We start from the raw sequence: 20,202 nt of genomic DNA, 5'->3' as shown, positions 1-20,202 counted from the left end.
CTGAGGGCTGGAGCCCCTGTGCTCTGGAGCCAGGCTGGGAGAGCTGGGGGTGCTCACCTGGAGAGGAGAAGGCTCCAGGGAGAGCTCAGAGCCCCTGGCAGGGCCTGAAGGGGCTCCAGGAGAGCTGCAGAGGGACTGGGGACAAGGCATGGAGGGACAGGACCCAGGGAATGGCTTCCCAGTGCCAGAGGGCAGGGCTGGATGGGAGATTGGAAAGGAATTCTTTCTGAGAGAGTAGTGAAGGCCCTGGCAATAACTTTATTTTTTTTTCATTGATGCTGATTTTTTATTTGCTTTTTTTTTTTTCTGGAAAATTTTCAAAGAAACCACCACGAAGTGGTTTGGATTTGAAGTATTTACAGCTGAAAGGACATCAATTTCCCAACAAGTACATGCTGTGGTTATCCCCTAACTCCATCTCCCTCTGAGGAGATATTCTTCTCTGCCTGACGTTTACTGCAGCACAGGAGTTCAGCTCAGACACAGTGAAAAACAGCCAGGAAGAATAATTCCAGTATTTCCTCTAGCTATGGCCTTATTTTATCCAAGTGAGCAGGTACTTCTTCCACTCATTGCTGTGAACGTGGCTTAAGGAAAACGTCCCTTTTCAAAGTAAAAAAATTGTTCTATAAATCTGTTCTAAGTGAGTGCTCACAATTCTTCCATAGCAATATTTCCCTCTTCCCAATCATCTGGAGCCAAGAGGGTGATAGAGCCAAGAGGTTTCCATGCAAATTTTGCATCCCAGGACTTGGGTTCCAGGATGCCCCAAAGGAAGGGGTCCAGCAGATGAGAGCAGCACCTGGCTCAGCCAGCAAAGACCCCACCGAGGTTCCCTTCCCATGGCATCAGGGTAAGGAATTCCAGCCAGGATCTGTCGTGGTTTTTTTTTTGGGTTTTTTTTTTTTTTCTGTCGTTCAATAAAACAAAAATAAATCTATATTCAAAAATCTTCAGTTGGCAGCAAGAACATATGAGAGTTCAACAACCTTGTAAAAAAGCTCCCCCTTATCTCATTACTACACCTGCAGAAAAGAAATTAAATTAAACCAAGGCATCAAAACAGGCGAGAGGGATGATTGTTCCCCTGAGACCTTAATCTCCCATTTGCAAACAGCATTTACAAACTCCTTCCCAGGACATTCCCATAATAAGCCTTTCCACCCCACTGCACACAATTATCTGACCTTTCAGAGCAGCTTGCCATGAAGTGGTCTACCCTGATAATAAATAGAATTACTTAATGGCACATCAGTCACGATCATCACAGAGATAGGATTATTCCATTTGGATTGTTGTGATAAAGAAAGAGCAGCTTGGTGGTGGTGAGGTACCTGTGGTTGGTGGGGAACCATCAGACCCATGCTTTGACACCACTCCAGGTGTTAAAGTACAACATCCCACCTTCCTAGAACAGATTTTTAATAGAGGAGAACAGACTCTACTCCATCCCAATAAACCTTTATCATCTGTAAAGAGCATCAAGCTCATTTTAATGAGACAGAATGCTCAGGGAGCCAAAATGTGGAAGAAAAACAGCCAAGTGACAAACCCAAAGACACTTCCAGAGGAAGCTCTTTAACCCAGTGGCACTTCTAGAAGAACCTCTTTGTTTGTGTGAGTGACCCAGTGACAGAGTGCTCCATCAGGAATATTTTTAAATCCATGATGAGGAGCAATATTGAGCTGTATTACAGCTTTCAAGATGAGCAATTTTAGGTTCTGCATCAAGCTTTTAATTTTCTATTCAGGGAATACCGTTGACATGAAAAGTGAAATTACGCAACGTTAGTAACAATATGATAACTATAATTTAACAGAGAATCCTCAGCTGGTGTAAATCTGTGTGTTTTCTCTGACTTCAATGGAACTACACAAAACACCATCTGCTCTGGAACTGGCTCATCACTCACGAGGTCAGCAGTTCATGGACAGACAAAACAAAGAATAAGCAAGTCTAAAACTAAGTTTATTATCATTTCATTGCCTCTTTTTTCCCTTTTTTCTTTTTTCCCCCTGTTTTTTATAGTCACATTTGTGTCATAATACAAGCAAGGAGCTTGCACAAATCCCTCAGGATGTGTTCCAATCCAAAATGCTGGGATGATAAAGAGAGTTAAGAGTAGATTTTAGTGGTGTCTTCAGCTTGTTTTCCAATTGTTGCAATAATTCTGCAAACGAGTAGAATTTTGAATTCTCTCTGGCAAGTATTTTCCCCATTTCTTTGTATAAATATAAAAATAAACTCTGGATCAATGCAGTGGCAGGCAGCAATTAGAAGCAATGTGGCAGAAGATGTCCCTCTTAGCTACCACAGAAACACAGCAGTGACAGCACTGTTTTCTCTCTTGAGTGTTTTTATCCTTTACCTGTAGAACAATCAATTCCAGGCAGCACTGCCTCAGTGATGATGCCATCATTTCTCCTAAATTCTGCTAGAATTTCTTTCAAGGACAAGGAAACCACCCTGTGGGTCTCTGTCTCGTTACATCACAAGCACACACACACATTTTCTTGTTCCTAGTTAACTTCCAATTAAAAAAAAAAAAAACCACAACTTGGAAGCTTGTTGATTTATCACGTGTGGCAACAAGTCATTTTGTTCTCTTTGTTATGCTTTTATAGAACCATGCTCACAGCCTGCATGAATGGCAATGAAGAATTTTTGAATGGAAATGATTTCTTGCTCTCGTTCTTTGTAATTCCCACCAGCAAAGCACCCTGCAATTCTGTGATGCCTTGTGCCAGGGATGCTCAGGGTTTTTTTTTAATTCCTGAATGCCATTTATCTACCCTGATGCAGCTGCATGTTCAATTTATCACCATACCTGCAGGATAATGCTCCCATAAGCATTCTTTAGTAGATTAACTGCATCTGCATGAGACAGCCCATCCAAAGGTTGCCCATTAATGCTGACAATCCGATCTCCAACCTGAAAGTACAACAGCAATGGAAAATTAACAGCATTAGGGAAAATTAAAGTTAAGAATGCTTAAAATTCCTGGTGAACTTGGCACTGCATAGTCATGCTTCTCTTTTGCAGGATCCCTTTTGTGAGGATTCTGCACTGCCAGTGATCATTTCCCATTCTTCAGAGCAAGGACAATACGGATTTTTTTACCACTAACAATACGATCAGAGAAACAAAGATGGGTTGTATTTCACTTTTTCTATTTGCAAGCAGAGAGAGGGGGAGATTTTCACTGCTGTCCTCCCATCCAGAAAGGATTCATTTGTGTCTGAATGTGCAGACAAGTTCATATTCTTCCAGACCATGTAAGCACATGCTGAATCTTGTATAGGAGAGTAGGAACTTCTGATATTAATCCAATTAACCTGGATGATTTCTTCTTCCTACACACAAAAATGACCTTGACCCTGCCATTGTTTAATTCCATTAGAGACAAGGCAGGAGTGTAGCAGCATGTCCTAATGAATCTCATGGGCCAAAGCATGTGGATCTGCATAATAAGTTCGTTTCAATCCTCATGATTCCTTGCAACTCTCTCCAAAATTGGAAGTGTTCACCATGGCCATCCCTGGAAACCCACACGTGCTGTGGGTCTGATACAAGTGCCTTATTTTGCTGTTTCTTTATAGGTGCCTTAAGATCAAACAACTCATTTCTCATCTGGTTTCTGCCTGGTTTGAGCTCTAAATGATGCCCAGCCTGGAGTTCCCAAAATACCTGTGGTTTCCAGAGACCCTCTTGCTGCCCTGCCTGGGCCTGGATGAACACAGACATTCCAAGACCACTGCAAATGCATTTAAGCTCTTTCTCTTAACATCACTTTCAGGGGCAGCAATCACCATTATTCCCAGGATGGGAAGAGAAGGGCAGATTTGGTTTTTGGGGTGGGTTTTTTTGTTTGTTTGTTTTGCTTTTATATAAAAGGAGGCAGAGTAATCTGTGAGAGATTATCAGTGGTAGCAAACATAGAAGTGCTTGAGGCTTCAAGGGACACGTGGGAGATGAAACAGGAAATATTGAGGACCCCAGCACTCACTCTGAGCCTTTGTGTCCGAGCAGCCACTCCACTGGCCTGGATCATAGCGATGAAGATGGGAATGTCTCCCAAGGGACTGCCCTTCCCTCCTGCTATGCTGACACCCAGTGCATCATTTGGGCCCTGAAACAAAGCAAAACCAAACATCTGCAGCTGGGGCAACTCGCAGAGGTCCGTGTTCAGGGTATGGCAATAACTGGCTCCTTTGATTTGTGGAACAGGGAGAAAACGGGTTTGACACACACATTTCCTCACCCAAAGCACAGGCACACATCCAACATCCGACTGCGAACACAAACAATACAGCTTGACTTGTGAGAAATGCTGCAAAAATGAACAACTTCACTGACAGGAGTCGGCTTTATGAATGGATAGAAAATAACTCACTGACCCTCGTTATCTCCACAGTCCTTGGGCCCATATCGGCTCCTCCTAATAAAGAAACAAACAATTAGCTTCTGTAATTAAGAGATAATATAATTAAGAGATAACACTGTCAGGTGACAACGGTCCCTTGCTGCCTAGGCAGAGTTATCACCAAGCGGGAGTGGAGCCTTCCTGTGCCAAGGCAGGCAGTGCTGCTCACGTGAGGAGGAGGAGGAGGAGGAAGGATGAATGCGGTGCAATCCCTCCGGCTCTCGATGTCACCGTGACTCCCATTGTAGCCCAGCCACAATCTGTGCAACAGCAGCACTGTGCCAGCCTGGAGAACAGCCCTATTGTGCCTTCACTCAATTAAAGATTGCCTTATTATTCCTAAATCACAGCGGCCCTGCACAAAGGGCTCTGGGAATGGTGCGGTTCCAGGGATTTCCTCTTCCCGTTTGTGCTGTGTTGGAAAATAATGGACAGGCAAGAAGTCAGGCTGGTGTGGATCCAGTCATAGGGCACTGAAAAGTACTCAAAATATTGGAAAAGGGGAGGAAAAGGGGAAAGAAAAGGGGAAGGGAATAAGGATGAAAGCAGAAGGAAAAGGAGAAGGGAATAAGGGCGAGAGGGGAAGGAAAGGGGGGAAGAAAAGGGGAAAGAAGAGGGCAAGGAAAAGGGGAAGGGAATAAAGGTGAGAGGGAAAGGAAAGGGGGAAGAGGAAAGGGGGAAGGAGAAAGAGGGAACAGGAAAAGGAACAGGGGAAAGAGAAGGGGGAAACTGGGAAAGGGGGAGGGGAGAGAGGAGAATGGAAAGAAAAGGAAAAAGGAGAAAGGAAAATAAGGACTTCAGAGGCATTGCTCAAACTGTTTTCAGCCCTACAAGCTGATGGTGTAGTGAGGTCCCAGGCTCGGCTACACCCACCCCTAATTGTATCAACTTTAATGAAACTGTTTTAAGAGCCTTTCCGAAGGCTGGCAGAATTAGTCTCTTCCAAAATTCCACGATTCTTACGCCCCCAACACCAGCACTCCCCACATCCATGCAGGTGTGCCTGTGCAGGAGGACCGGGACAGCTGAGGTCCGTGGCACTGGGAAGCTCAGCCCTGGGGACCCCAAATCATGGTCAGGACATGCCCTCCCAGTGCTGCAGGGCCTGTCCACACAGCCCAAGGAAGGCTGCCCAAAAGCCACCACGCTCCTCCAGTGCCTGCAAACTGGCAGAAGAAATGTCTTCTCCTCCTGCTCACGGTCAGACGTGAGCAAAGATTCCCGACTCCTGGAGGAACTCTCCCCAGGCTACTGCAGGTCGTGGATTTAATGCTCTCTAAACCTGCAAACTGCAAACTGGGCATTGTGACTTTCTCATTACAAAACACCCCTTCATGCACTCAAGAGTAACAAAGATATAAATGAAGTGGTGGCAGCTTTATTCCCTGAGAAAACTGTTTCTAATGCGAGAACCATGCCTGTGCTAAGCCTCTGACAAGGGCGTGAGGGAATAGCAGGGCACAGGAATTCTGCACTTGAAATAGAGGAGCCATTACTCCTCCAGCAGACATAAAATAATGTCATCTGCTGGAAAGTGTTCGGCTCTTAAAAACATCCGTGGGGCGTCTTCTGGGAGGCTGGGCAGGAAAACCAGATTGAAGTGTTCAGTTTGGCTTTTAAAGCAGCCCAAATATAAAGCAAATCACACTCAGCTGTTCTGACAGCTGCCCACTTTGTACCTGAGTTTCTCTGGGATGTGTCTGCCGAGGACCTTTTTGTGCTGACAAAGTTCTGCAAGGTGGAGAGGACGGGAGCAAGCGCGGGGTGGAAGTGGCTGTGGACACTCTGTTGGCTCGCCTGAAGGTAAAAATAAATAAAAACCCGTGAGTCAAACCCAGAAGTGAACTTTAAACCAGGCCCTGCGACAGACGGACGCAGCTGTGTTCTGTGCCAGCCACACTGGAAATGCCACATTGGCCACACAAGTGCAAACCCCTCTGGGAGGGGAAACCGACCAAAATCTCCCCATGGAGGTGAAGTCACCATCCCTGGAGGGATTTAACAGATGTGTGGACGTGGCACTTGGGACAGGGGTTAGTGGTGAGCTTGGCAGTGCTGGGGAATGGTTGGATTTGATGGTCTTGGAGGGATTTTCCAACCTCAGTGGTTCTATGGTGCTGCTCACAGTACTACAGACCCTTAGGTGCACACTTCTGTGTTGCTCAGGTCAGCTCTAGACAGTGTTCCCCTCTCTAAGTTGCTCCCAGGGTGTCTCCACACCTCAGGAGAAGGGGAAATTATGCACGAGGCACCCAGGAGGACACCAAACAGCTGCTCTCTCACACAGGGAGGGGATAACAGGGACACCCATCCTGTCACCTGGCAGGAATCTCTGTTGTTTTAGCTGAACACACTGTGATTGTCCCTGCTCCTTCTCTTTGCCGAAGAACCTCCTTCCTTTTCCAGAAGAACGTGGAAGCTGACACAGGGAGAGCCTCCAAAGGGAGCTGCTTGCTCCTGTTGCCCTTCCCATTCCCCTCCTTTTCCCTCTCTCCTTAACTGGCTTTTATCTTCAGACTCTGCCCCTCGAGGAAACCTAATTATCCATTTAGGAAGGGCATCTGAACAACACGTTCCACCGAGGGCCAGACCTTTCCAACAGGGCTGCCTTGTCCAAAACAAAGATCTGGTCCATCTTTGTCCACGCACAGCAGAGATTTCTCCCCCCAAAGGCATCAGTTGGTGACTCAAAAAGCCCTGACACATTATCCCACTGGCCAGTGTGCAGCTGTCAGTGACAAACACCAGGCACAGCAAGATTTCCACCTCTGGGTGCCAATGCATGGCCCAGTTAACAACATTTGCAATGCACGTGAAAGAAACCCCTGTCCCACACCTCAAGGCTTCAATTTCCACTGCTCAAGGGATGCAGTCGACCCAGAAAAAAGCCAAGTGAGGACAAAAGTTCTCGATGCTCTTGGCCAGCACCTTCTAAAGCAGCACTTGCAGTTGTCCAAATCATTCAAGCTGATCTGCTGCATCATCTGCCAAGATTTTTATAGCTCTTGGAAGGGTTTTGGTGAGAAACATTTATTCAGTTTTCAAAATCACCAAGTCGCTTTGGAGCAGCGAGATGAAGGCTCTCAAACGACTCTGCATCAAGGAGATTAGGATTTCTTAAAAAGAAATGCAGGAATTACCAGGTTCCTGCAAAAGCCTCTTAGGCTACAATAAAGTGGGATGATGTCATTTGATCTGAATTTTCACCTGGACCCATGTTAGATACTATGGCATTTTGCTTCCCTTTCAGCTTAAGCTTTCCGTGGTAAAACCAGGCAGATAATTTTTAGCTGTCACTTTTTGATTACCTTGCTCTTGCTTAGGCTTCATGCTGATACAGTGGCCAAAACAAAGTGCAGTACTTGACTGCTGACTTAATGCAATCAGTGCCATTTCCCTCTGTTACTTCATCTCTCCTTGCCTGCTGCATGCACTGCAGATGTTTCTCCAAAGCCATTCTTTTTAAAGCTGGGCTTAGCCCAGCTGTTCCCACATGGCTTTAGCCCTTCCTGGTACCTCACCACCTCCAGCCAGCCCGGATCACTGCTGGCCTTTAGGAAGTGAAGAAATCACGCCATGCTGCAATAATTTTGGCACGTTTTTGGGTTGTTCATGGACAGGCCTCTTACAGACGTCCTTAAAAACATTCCTGCTTTAACTCACATCTCCCCTAAGCCTCCTAGGGCTCCTCCTCTCTGTTTCCAAAAAACAAACCCTTCTTTTAGAAGTGCTGGATCCCCTCATGTGCAGCTCCCCCATGGCAGAAAGGGGCCAAAACCCCCCACAGCATCACCGTGCTGTGATCACTCTCTCAGAGACATTGGCACCTTCAGTGTAATGGCAAAGCAGTCGATTTTCAGAAGGAAAACCCATTGAGAAGAAGTTTTCTAAGTCACTGTGCCTTGTTTCTGTCCCTGCAATCCTCCAGGTTTAACACCAAGAATCGGTGTCTGAGTGGACTTGGGGGGCACAGGGAGAGGGGAAAGGCCCTGCTCTGATTGAAAAATGAATTGTCCTCGCCTCAGGTAAAAAGCAAGTGAAGCAGGAAATTGCTCTGTGTTTTCTTGGAGAGGAAAGCAGCTCTCCTGTGGTTCTGCTGTAAGATAGGCAGAGATACAGTTCGGTTTCATCAGCTCATTTTGATAGACAAAACAGCTGCAGAAAATACATTCAAGTGGTTTTTGCAGGTCTGAAAACCAGAAGTTTCTGGGCATCATCATTTGAGAAAGATTTTACAGATTTTTTTGTGTGCCTTGGGAAGACATTCCGACAATAAATACATTAACCAGCTCTTCTGCTCAATCAGCATTTCAGCTGCAGTTCAGCACAGAAAATTATGGGGATAAAATATTTGGTTCCCCACCCTCAGCAGTGTCTGTGGAAGGATGAGCTTCATGAGCACATCTGTGCACCATCCCCGGGCTCTGCCCTTCACAGCTCCACTTTAAACAGAGGAATTTCTCACTAACCTGACTGTTTTGGGATGTTTTCCGTGATGACAGCCATGACCCAGCTCTCAGTCTCCCAAGTTCAAGATGCACCAGGCCTTGGGCACACTTGGAAAAAAAAACACAGCCCACAATGTACAATTTAAGTAGACATATAATATTTCATGCTCTCCTGGAGAGAATTATGTTTATATTCAGCACCACAAGTCCGTGAAGAAAACCACAAGGAATGCTCAAAACATGAACATTTGTATTTAGACAATACAAAAAGTGAAATCGATTTAGGCTTGTCCTGAAGGTTTCTCCTGGTTGCTGAATTTAGTATGGATCTCCCTCTTGCACACTGATGGCCAATTTACTCAGGAAAAATAAACAAAAAGCCCCAAACTCTTTAGCAGACATTTGAAAAACCCTTCAGAGGAAAAATGCTGCAGAAAAGGGTGAATTTAACCCATATGGATCCAACTTAACAAAATACCCTTGTACCTCCGATTCCCAATTCTTAAATAGGTAAACTTTCAGCAAAGCACCAACCCTAAATGGAAAAAGCAAGGAAATAATTAACCTTTCCCTTCCAGAATGAAAGAAATCATGCACAGAAACATTGGTGGGGATGGCAGGGGGAAAGCCCTGGAACCAGATGCAGCCTGGAATAGAAATGGGTCTTCAGCATCCACAGGCACTCGTGGCCATCCCACCCCTGCCCTTTCCCCCAGCCTGATCTGCCACAGAAAAAGGCAACTTCTCCCAGAATTTCCGAGTAAAATTACTCCTGGAAGATGGAAAGCTGTGCACAGGAACAGATTTAAGCTGTCATTTTATCCCTGCAGGTCAGTACAGCAAAGCCAAAGATTTATTTCAGTTCTGGTCTGTGTTGCCTCTCCCGTTTCCAAGTATTTTTCTAACACATGAGATACACAACTGCATTTTCAAATAAATGCCTAAATACTAAATGTGTCTTTGTGTTCCTGCTTCATATCATCCAATTCCTAGGAATACACGGAGAAGAGACTTTAAATGAAGCTCCCAGTTATTTCAAATGAAATTCTTGTCTCAGTAATCAGATAGAGCTGTCCCACGTATGGTAAATAGCACTTCAGGATAATTAGCTTGCACAGTGTCAGTAACTGCAATTCAATATCTCAAAATGTATTCTGTACTCACCTTAAGTATAGTGGCAACAGTCTCTTGTGAGGCATTTCTCATATCCTCCCCATTTACAGACAAAATCTGATCTCCTTGAATTAATCTTCCATCTAGGTCTGCAGCTCCTCCTTTAACAATGTCAGAGATAAACACTCCACTTCCATTTCTAACAATGCAAGAAGCATATGGCTAATTACACAATCCAATATTCTTTGGGAGACCAATTTAGATTACTTGCATTTAAGAGACATTAAAAGAAACCTGTGAGCAGAGGAAGAACCAGTTTTACACCCCATTCAGCTGTGTAAAAAAATCGATGAGTTTTAAAACCACAGCACGTTTTGCTAATATTTAATGCTGTCTCTCCCCTTGAACTGCTAATTCTGACTATGTGATACATAAAGATGTATGGAAAACACCATTTATATGAATAGAAGTCCAAGGTTTGGTCTATGATGGAGTTAAACTGTCTCCTGGTAGGACGTGGTTTAGTGATGGACTTGGCAGTGTTAGGTTAAAGGCTGGACTCAATGATCTTGGAAGGCTTTTCCAACCTAAATGATCCTGTGATTCCGTGGTGTGAGCTGGTGACAGCTGCAATGACAAGATCTGGCATTTTTTATCCTTCACCCGAAGAACACAGCACTTCCCACCCTGAATTATACCTGGGTATCATTTAACAGACCTCAGAAATTGGGCTCCCCCTAAGGAGGGGATCCCCACTCTGAAGGATTCAGGAATAGCACAAGAAGTTCAGCACAGAAGCAAAGGCAGGAGGGCTGGAGACTGCGATTACCATCTGCAGGGTAATTTACATAATCTAAATTAATTACCCACCCCACAATCTGCTCACAACACCTGGGTTAAACACTGCTACCCAAAAACTGTTGCAGAAACTCTCCTGACCATAGGCAGTCAGGATAATGACACGGTGCTTTGTAATTGCAAAAGTAAATTATTTTTGGCAATACAGGAGGGCAACTCCAACACCGAACAAGTGTTATGCCATAAATCTCTTTTAGCAAAGGAAGACTAAAACTATCAGTGCTCTGGTTTGAGTGATCTAATAGCAGTGGTTCAGAGATGTATCAGAAAAAAGTCACATTTTATTAGGCTGCTGTTACCTCCCACTGTATTGCTCTCTGACTGGAGGGTGGAGCTGGGACAGGACAAGAGGAAACGGCCTCAAGTTGTGCTAGGAGAGGTTTGGGTTGGATATCAGGAAGAATTTCTTCGTGGAAAGGGTGGTCAGACATTGGAAGAGGCTGCCCAGGGAGTGGTGGAGTCCCTATCCCTGAAGGTGTCCAAAGAAGGACTGGACATGGCACTCAGAGCTCTGGGCTGGGTGACATCGGTCAAAAGTTGGACTCAATGGCTTTGGAGGGCTTTTCCAATCCCAGTGATTCTGTATCTCAGGTTCTGCTCTGTAAGCTGCTCCCTGCAGCGTGGCACAGTCACTTTGAACTGCTCAGGGTTTGGGTCTAACTCAGCCTCTCACCTTCCACTGACCTCGGTCCCTTTGAACCGAGCACGAGCTCCACCTAACTCACAACTCCCATCTGCAAAGGCACATCCTGGAAAGAGGTAGGGTAGGTTTATCCCCCAGTTTAGAAATCAGAAAAGCCATGCTTAGGGCCTTCAAAGCCCTGAGACACAGCTACACTGATGCCACAGAAGAGTGAGCCCCCAGTTCTGCATGTCCCACACTCTCTCCAGGTGGGATTCCTGCTCTGTGCCCGGTGCCCTCCTGGGCAGCAGCAGCCTCCACTGCTCAGGTCTGTTGTTCTGACATAGGAACCAGAACCACGGCCCCATTGCATCCTGGAAGATATTCAGATACAAAATTCTGCTCCTTATGCAGTTCCCCTTTTCTTTCATAGTCTATTTAATCCCAAATATTTCCCACTGGAAGCAGTGTTGGATCAGAGACGCTCTTACCGTTTCCCAGCTATGCTGAGCCCCAGTCCTCGGCCCGTTTTCTTTTGGATATCTACAGAGAAAATCTCCAGGTTTTCCTCATCCTTGTAATGTGCTTCATTCCTGTAAACCACCAGCTGCACCTTCTGGGGCGTCTGCCGCAGCGCAGTGATCGCTTCCTCGTGGCTGGCGTTCCGCAGATCGATCCCATTCACCTGGAATAATCAGTGTTTGCTTTCCAAATGACGTGGATAAATGATCTTTTCATCACACCCTACCCGGGGGTGACAGCACAGATTTATCAATTTGACACCCCTTGGTGTTCTAATTGAGTGCTCCCATTTCCAGAGGGCCGAGCTCCTGGGTTTCCTACGGAGTGTGAGCTCGGAGCTTTGTGCCACTGCCTGGGGTGAATCCCAACAATCAGAACATTTGGGCTTGGAAGTTTTGGGTGTTCTTCCCTTCTTTTTAAACCTCAAACCTTTGCAGCCTCAAGCAGTGCTTTTTTCTCCAACTACACAAAGTGGGATGTGGTCCTTTGAGCTCCCTGTGTATCTCAGTACTCAGGTTCCTTCTCCCCCAGCTCCCTAACATCGTCAAGATGAAAAGAGAAGGAATCAGAAACACCAACAAATAAATGGCCACAGAGAATCCCAGGCAGGATGCATTAAATGGTGATTTTCCATTTTTTCCAATAGATGGCACACCAGACCGCTCCTGGAGCACCCAGCTACACTTCTCTTACCATAACCTGAGAAGGTTTCAGCATTTTAGTAATGTCAGGCAGAACAAGAAGTTCTGCTTCAATGTTACAGTATTAAAAAAAACCCCTATTGCAACTTGAAACTTAAATCTCCTAATTTTTCCAAGCCTGATCCACAGATGCCCTTTAAGGTGTTTGCCAATATTCTGTCAACAAAATCATCTTTTATTTCTTCATACCAAAACATATCAATACTTAGGCATTTTTGAAGTCTCTTTAGGAAGTAGCATGAACTGTAGCAGAGTAACCACAAATGTTAATCCACTTCCAGAAGTTTTAAGGCAGTGAAAATATTTCTCAGAATTTCTAGAGAAACAAAATTCTAATCATCCGTAATTTTTCATTAAGATATATGCAAAGTTACAATCATACTTAATTTTACACTCAGGTAATTAAGACTAATCTACAGAAATTACATTCTTTAGTACCAATCCTGCACACATTTATTTATAAATGCATTGATACTCTTTCCTCGACACAGGCATCTATGTGTGCTTTATCACACTAATCTGAAACCAATTCAGTCATCTTTTTGATGAATGCAGCTTTTAAAAGCTGAAATAATAACAGTATTATGGCCCACAAACATCAGCACTTTCCTGTTTGGCCAGAGAAGAATTAATTAACCCGCCCCACTCTTACCCCCCTAATTATCATGCTCTGTTAATAAACCGTTATTTATAAAACCAAAACAACATTCGGCCTCAACACTAACAAAAATATTTGCAGTGCAAGAGCTGTAAAGACAACTCCCCAAGTACCCCTTGCTATTTTCTTAACCCTACACACCGAGGCCTTAATGGCCATGCTGGGAATTTGTCCTGAGCTGACAGCAGAGCTGCAAAGCAGCTGCGCTGAACCCCTGCCTGACGAAAGTTTCATTTGCAGACCAACACTTCTCCCTTAACCCTTTCCCTCCACCTTTTCTGTGCTTGTCTGGGGGAAAAACACCAGATTTATTCACAGCAACCATTCCCCAGCTGGATGAAGCATGGCCTGGGGGAGCTGGTAGCTTCTGCAGGGATGCTGGGAGGGATGCTCACAGGGATGCTGGGAGGCATACTGGGAGAGAAGCTGGCAGGGATGCTGACAGGGATACTGGGAGACATGCTGGCAGGGATGCTGACAGGGATGCTGGCAGGGATGCTACAGCCACCCTCTCCTCCTCACCCCACGTTATCCCAGCTCAATGTTTGGATTTCAGGCAGAGCAGAGATACTGGAGCGGCGTTAGGAGCGCATGCTTCCGAATGAAAGATTAAAGAGATGAATAATACTAAGCTATTGGACATGACAGCTGAACTATGTAATTCAAGAACTGCCTTGCTCAATTAAATTTAATGTATTCTCAATTTGTACCTTCAGTTTATATGAATATATAAGGAAATATGAATTTTTCAGGACGTTCTTAGTGACAGAAGGGAAGCCTCGAGAATGGATCCTATTCAACCTACAAGGGACCTCTGTTGAACTGAAAACAAGTCTCCACAACCAGGCACAGACAGAGAGAAAGAGATTTTACCTCCAGAATCTGATCGCCAGCCCAAAGTCTGCCATCTCGGGCTGCGGCCCCCTCCTCATAAACTTCATGGATCACTATGGCATCCTGTGGGAAGAAGGCAGTGGCATGAATCCTGCTCCCGAACACCCCCAAACTGGCCACCATGACCCACCCCACACTCCCCACCAGCTCCACAGTTAAAAAATACAGCACTCCAAGTCAGGAGAAGCAAGACTGTAACAACACAGATTTTCAAAATTTCCAGTATTTTGGGATAAGAAAATGACTCCTGTAATCAAGAGCCAGTAAAAAGGTACAAAGGATTTTGTTTCCCACTTCAGGGTAGTCTTGTCTAGAGCTTCTTCCATCATTTTTATACACTGGCATCAGCAGTACATGAACTCAGTGTGAACTGTTGTATTAATATCGTCTACTTTTAATGGTATTATTTAAAACCAGATTCTTTGGAGCTATGAATATTTTTAGGGACTTGGCATAGACCTCGGCTTTAAGCAAGAGCTGAATGCCTTGTGGTAAATAGTGCTGGTTAAATCTGTAAGAAATGAAATCCAGAAGAAAGGAACAATGGCAAATGTTAGTTTATTACTGAGGTTGGAAAATGTAGGCAGTGGCAGATGTAGCTTCAGGGAAGGTTTCAGTGATTTAATCTTATTGCCAGCAATAGATGTCCCCGAAGAAAAAGCATTACAAAGAACATACTGTTCTCTTGCTGGTGCTTTCCCTTTGCATTGTTCTGGTTTGTTTCTTTTTTTTCTTTTGTTCTTTTTCCTTAAAAAAATATATAGGTGAACATCCTGCTGCAGTGCTTCAGCTTGCAGGATGGGATGCTCCAGTGTGCAAAACCTGCTCCTCTCCCCAGCGACACCAGCAAACCCTCGGCCTCAGAGCTGAGCCACCAGTGCTGGCTCTGGGTAAACACGTGATTTTTAATTGCACACGTAGGTTTTGGATAACCCATTCTCAAATACACCCTCCAGAAGTGCTGTTGTGAAGTCCCCCACCAGCTGGATGTACAAGCCAAAGAGGAGCTTTCCCACAGTGCTCCCAAGAAAAGGTGGTGAGGTTGGAGCGTGCGAACCCTGCTGTGCGACGGCTTCTCGAAGCAGGGGCAGGGAATTGCTGCTGGGGTGGGAAAAGGTCCCTCCATGCTTGGAAAACACTGTTGGATACCACATCTCTCATCACCAATTCACCCCCTGCCCGTGCTGCCTCACGATCCTTTCCCAGCACATGCTGAACAGAAAGAAAACTCAAATGCCCTTCGGATAACGCTCAGATCCTGACACCACCGAGAGCACGATTCCCTTTCATTCCCTCTACAACTTATTTAAGGATGTGGACTTGCTGGAGCATGGCACCACTGCCACAGGTCCCCTCTGATACATGGACACCAGTCCCTGAAAAAAGCCTGGAGGACTGTAATCACAAATGGATGACAGCTGATACAAGAGCCCCAGATGGGGGAAAAGAGATTTCAATCTGCATAAATGAAGGGGAAACACTGTGAGCTGTGTACCAAGTAATTAAGAAAATCAAGAGAGTGGTTTGATTAAAAAATAAAATAAAATCTAGATATAGATACACCACTGGCAACTAGAGGGTTTATTTGCAATAACTGGAGCAACAAATACTAACAGAATAGAATAACATGGGCACGTCCATCTCAGCAGCCTCTGTGTCTTAGATACTCTCCCTGTTGTGGGGTTTGGGTTGTTGTGGGGTTTTGGTTGGTTGGTTTGGGGTAAGTTTTTACCTTTGTTTTACAAATGCTGGTGTTACTCCAAATCAACACAAGAGACTTTTACCAATGAGAGAACACAAAATATTGACCAGCTTGTTAAGGCAGCATCATTCACCTGGGACACAGCAGGGCAGGGGGTGACCATGAGGCTTGGTAGAAAACTGGCAGTGTGACCATGGAACAGCACACTGGGCACGCACACAGCATGGTCAAATTAAACCTTTTCAGACTGGATTTAATCTCATATTTCCTAACCTCAGAGCAAGGACCTTTCAATCACATCTCTTTAAGTTTGTTTTTCATCTGTGGTTGCTTTTAAAACACCCACCAACCTGGAGTTACCAGCTTTTCCCAGCACTGCTTTATTAAATGTAAAACTGCACATACCGAAGGCTCAGACCCAGGAACCACCAAATGTTATCAGTTTGGATAATCTGCATCATCTATTTGAAAAGGCAACACTTCAGCGTTACACTGTGGTTCCTGCATGTGTGAGAAGCCAGACCTAGGACTAAAAATACACATGGCATGAAAAGGTACATTCCTGCTCGCTCTGTGCCTACCCTGCAGAAGGAAACATCTCGCTGACCTGCCAAAACACTGTTTTTCTTAAGCAGGTTTTTTTTAAAGTAGTGTAGCTGAACCAGGCTTATCAAATCCATTAAAAACAGAACAGAGCAACGTGTCCATGATGCACTGTAAAGATTTCTAAATAGTCCATAAGCATAAATACCAGCATAATTTTCCTTAGCTTATGAACCATGGCAAACATCTCTTTCCTCTGATACTCCTGGGATCAGCTCGAAGTACTTAAACCAGAAGTAATTTTTTTCCACTGGATCTAGTGGGACCTGGATAAGACTCTGTTAGTTTTGATCATCCATGACAAATCACTAAAACCAAACTGCTGATGCTAGTGAACATTTTAAATCATATCAATATTTGAAAGAACTGTATGCAGTGCTGAGATGTCATACTCCAACCACCTAACCAAGCCCCAAGCTGTAATGACTCTATCAACAGGCATGGATTGAAGCTGGAACACCCCTCTCAGTGCCTCAGGAAAAAAGTAGGATCCATTATGACTAAAACAATACATTTATTTAAAGGATAGGTTTTATTTTCTGGACATCTGCAGCTCCTGTTTAAATTAAATGTGTGCTTGATAGCAAAACCTACATAGTTCCAAATCAATCAATCAAGAGGGATGAAGAGAAAGTGGTGTCAATGTTCAACTAAAGGTTGTGAATTCATGGTGGCTCTGGACAGATTTTCCCATCCCTCCCCACCTCCTTTCACCACCAGTTTCATACAGATTATGGCTCTCCGTGGTCGAGCTTGGCAGAGTCACAAAAACTGTTCGTGCAGAAGGGGAAATAAAAACACTCCCGTATCAAGAACACACTTGTTTAAAAAAAGATACCCAGCTGCTGAAAGCACATACTTCATAAAGTTTACAAATCCATTCAACAAACTGGGGCTTTAATCTTTGTATATTTTGACAAAGAACAGTCTGGGACCATTACACAAACGGGCAATTAATGCAGAGCTGAGCAGCTCTTGCCCGGGACGGAAGGATGAGGAGTACGAGCTGGGCCATGTAAACAGCGTTTCTCCATGCTAAACAAAGTCCACGCTGGCAGGTGTAAACTGAGGCTGTCCAGCCATGAAAACACTGAAAGAAAGACAGACTTGAAGGGAATTTCTCTGCTACTGCTGAGATTGCCATCCTAGGCTCAAAAACGTTTGTATTGAAGGGCCTGCAGTCCAAGCAAAGGAAGCTGAAGGCACTGACACAGCACTGCCACAAAAATCACCTGCAAGAATGGTTCCCAAACGTGGCAGAAGTACACCTGGTTGGGATATGACGTGCCCCAAACCTGTTAGAAGCAGAAATGGTCACCAAACCTGCCACAAAGAGAAGGTATTTTGTAGGGTTCAGACTTGAGCTGTGACCCCTCACCAGCAGAGTATTGCTCTGCCTGAGAATACCACTGTGACTGCACAGCTGTCGAGCAAGGGGAAGGCCCAGGAGTGAGAAAATGAGGGTCTGGCTGTGGAAATAAAGGCAGAGAAGCAGGAGAGCTCATGGAGCCTCTTGGTCAACACCTCAAAGATCAAAGCTGGTGCAGAGTGAACAACGACTGAACAGTGAGGGCAAGGAGCCTGACAGAAATTAGCACCCACCTATGGAAAACAGAGCTGGTACCATGTGCACAGCATGATCTGCACTGCATTGCCCTTCATCTGAGGAGGGAAGAACCCTGAACTCCCAGGGAGATGGATCTCAACTCCTCCTCCCAGGCTGTGGATATTTTTCTGCTTGATTTATAACAATTCAGAGACCTGTGAGGGGAAGAGTATCACGCTCACCCCTCAGCAAAGGGCACAAACAGACATGTTAACTCTGAAATCAAATTCAGGCAGATGGACAGCTTAATCTTTGTATCTTAAATGTCAAGAACCAGTATGGCAGAGACCTCAGGCGAGGACCACAGAGCACTGCCCTGATTGAACCTTTGGGAGAAAGGTGGTCAAGTCAACATCCTACTCAGGAAAATCACTGACCAAGTGATCCTTAAAAGCCTGCAGGAGCAAAAACCATGGTGAGAAAGTCTCACAAGCTGCTGGCTTTAGGCTTGGACTGTTCACGTGTTCCCTGCAAGTTTACAGCTCCTGAACCAGTCTCTTCAGTGTTTCTTTTCTACCATGCAGCTGTTCTTCAGCAGGACAAGCAGCAGCTTTCCACTGAAAAGCCACTGCAAAGCAGCCCCCAGGCTGTTATTGGGAATGCTGGGAATAGAGGGTGAGGGAGGAAAAGGACACAAGATATGAAGGATGCACAAATATTAAGTACCAAGAGTATTTTGATGAAATTGTATCCTGTGATAAAGGCGGGTCAGTATGCAAAAAGGGGTGATTTCAAAGGATGTGGAACAGAGAAATTTCCATATTCCTGGTGTTGGCTGGGTTTGACAAGGAAAAAGGTCCAGATTGTGGTAAAGAGGCTTCCTGCACAGTACTGACCAGTCCTGCACTACTGCAAGTCCTACTGCTTTAACTGAGCTGAACTTTGCTTCGAGTTTGTCTTTGTTGAGCTGTTTCAGTCCATGAGCTCCAGCCATCATTGGACAGGATCAAAGGCACCTCACAGAAGGAAGGTGAACCACTCCCCACTGAGGACTGCAATAAATAGCACAGAGTGACTGAGAATGAATCCTGCCACCAACCATAATCACATGCTTGGTGCAGGGAATGAAGCTTTCTGCATGGATTCGAGCACTTTTCCTCAGGAAGACAAAAAGTAAACTACATATAAAAACCACGCTCTGGAAAATACGGGTTCTGATTTAGTTGACACATTGTGTTTTCCTAAGCTAACATTACACATTTCCAACTAATTTCCTACGTAGCTACAAATGTTACCCTGAATTAGCACTATTAAGGATAATAACACTGCAAGGGGTTTTGCTGACTGCAGGATCAGCGATTTATCTCTTTCCCAGGGCAAGCACAACACCGTTTGTTATTTCCTTTTCAACTTCTATAATACTTTGTCCAGAGTAGTAAAATCGTAAAAATTTCATTTTTACAGGCTGGTTCAGAGATAAAAGCAGAAAACAACTGGTTGCACAGTGAGTTTCACTGGAGAATTAGCCCCACGCAGGAATCCCTCAGTAGTTAAAATAAACCCAGCTGCTGGTTACTTGTAGGCAGAGGAAATGACAACTGCTATGATCTCTGATCTTCCATTTGCAGACCCAAATGGTATCTCTAAGATAACTTTTCAGCAAGGGAGGGTGAAGGTCAAGCCCAAGCAAATCACTCGACTTCTTAAGGGGGTTGTTTTATCTGATGCATCGTGCTGCAAATGCCTCCTTCTGGCACTGCAGGATTTTGCCATTGCTGGCGTTCACAAACCATTAGCAGGCACCCCAAATCCTAAGCCAAACACTACTGCAGTAACAGAGGCTGCAGAATGTAACAATGCAGTACCGTGTTAATGCAGAAATGCTTCACATTGCACAAGACCCACAAACTGCCCCGCTCAAGGTCAAAACAAAAGGTCTGTTTCCCATTTAAGAACAAGCCCTTGCAAGAGATGGTGTTCACTTGCCAACTTTCGTAAAAAAGATTAATCCACAATATCAATATGAATATAATTTTTCATACTAAAATACAGATTTATTTTAAGGAAGTGGATAGTATTTGTATTACATTTTATAGGCCCCTATAGTTAC

General features: G+C 44.8%; 1 protein-coding gene across 4 annotated transcripts in view; it reads right to left on the bottom strand.

The window, feature by feature from the left end:
- Positions 1–20,202, bottom strand: part of PATJ (PATJ crumbs cell polarity complex component) — a 140,098-nt gene that overhangs the window by 6,562 nt on the left and 113,334 nt on the right. For all 4 annotated transcript variants that reach the window (XM_042030858.1, XM_042030855.1, XM_042030854.1 and 1 more), the window contains 8 exons: positions 14,221–14,304; positions 11,958–12,151; positions 10,038–10,185; positions 8,895–8,981; positions 6,105–6,222; positions 4,400–4,440; positions 4,009–4,131; positions 2,829–2,933 (listed from right to left, as the gene is read on the bottom strand). In XM_042030858.1, the coding sequence (XP_041886792.1) occupies positions 2,829–2,933; positions 4,009–4,131; positions 4,400–4,440; positions 6,105–6,222; positions 8,895–8,981; positions 10,038–10,185; positions 11,958–12,151; positions 14,221–14,304 (900 nt within the window). The remainder of the gene's footprint in view (positions 1–2,828; positions 2,934–4,008; positions 4,132–4,399; positions 4,441–6,104; positions 6,223–8,894; positions 8,982–10,037; positions 10,186–11,957; positions 12,152–14,220; positions 14,305–20,202) is intronic.

The sequence above is a fragment of the Corvus kubaryi genome, unplaced genomic scaffold (assembly GCF_017639235.1).
Source record: "Corvus kubaryi isolate FWS band 111438036 unplaced genomic scaffold, C.kubaryi_AGA036_p1.0 37334, whole genome shotgun sequence".
NCBI classification, from domain to species: domain Eukaryota; kingdom Metazoa; phylum Chordata; class Aves; order Passeriformes; family Corvidae; genus Corvus; species Corvus kubaryi.
Note: the sequence above shows the minus strand (reverse complement) of the source record. Positions and strands in the feature narration are given on the sequence as shown.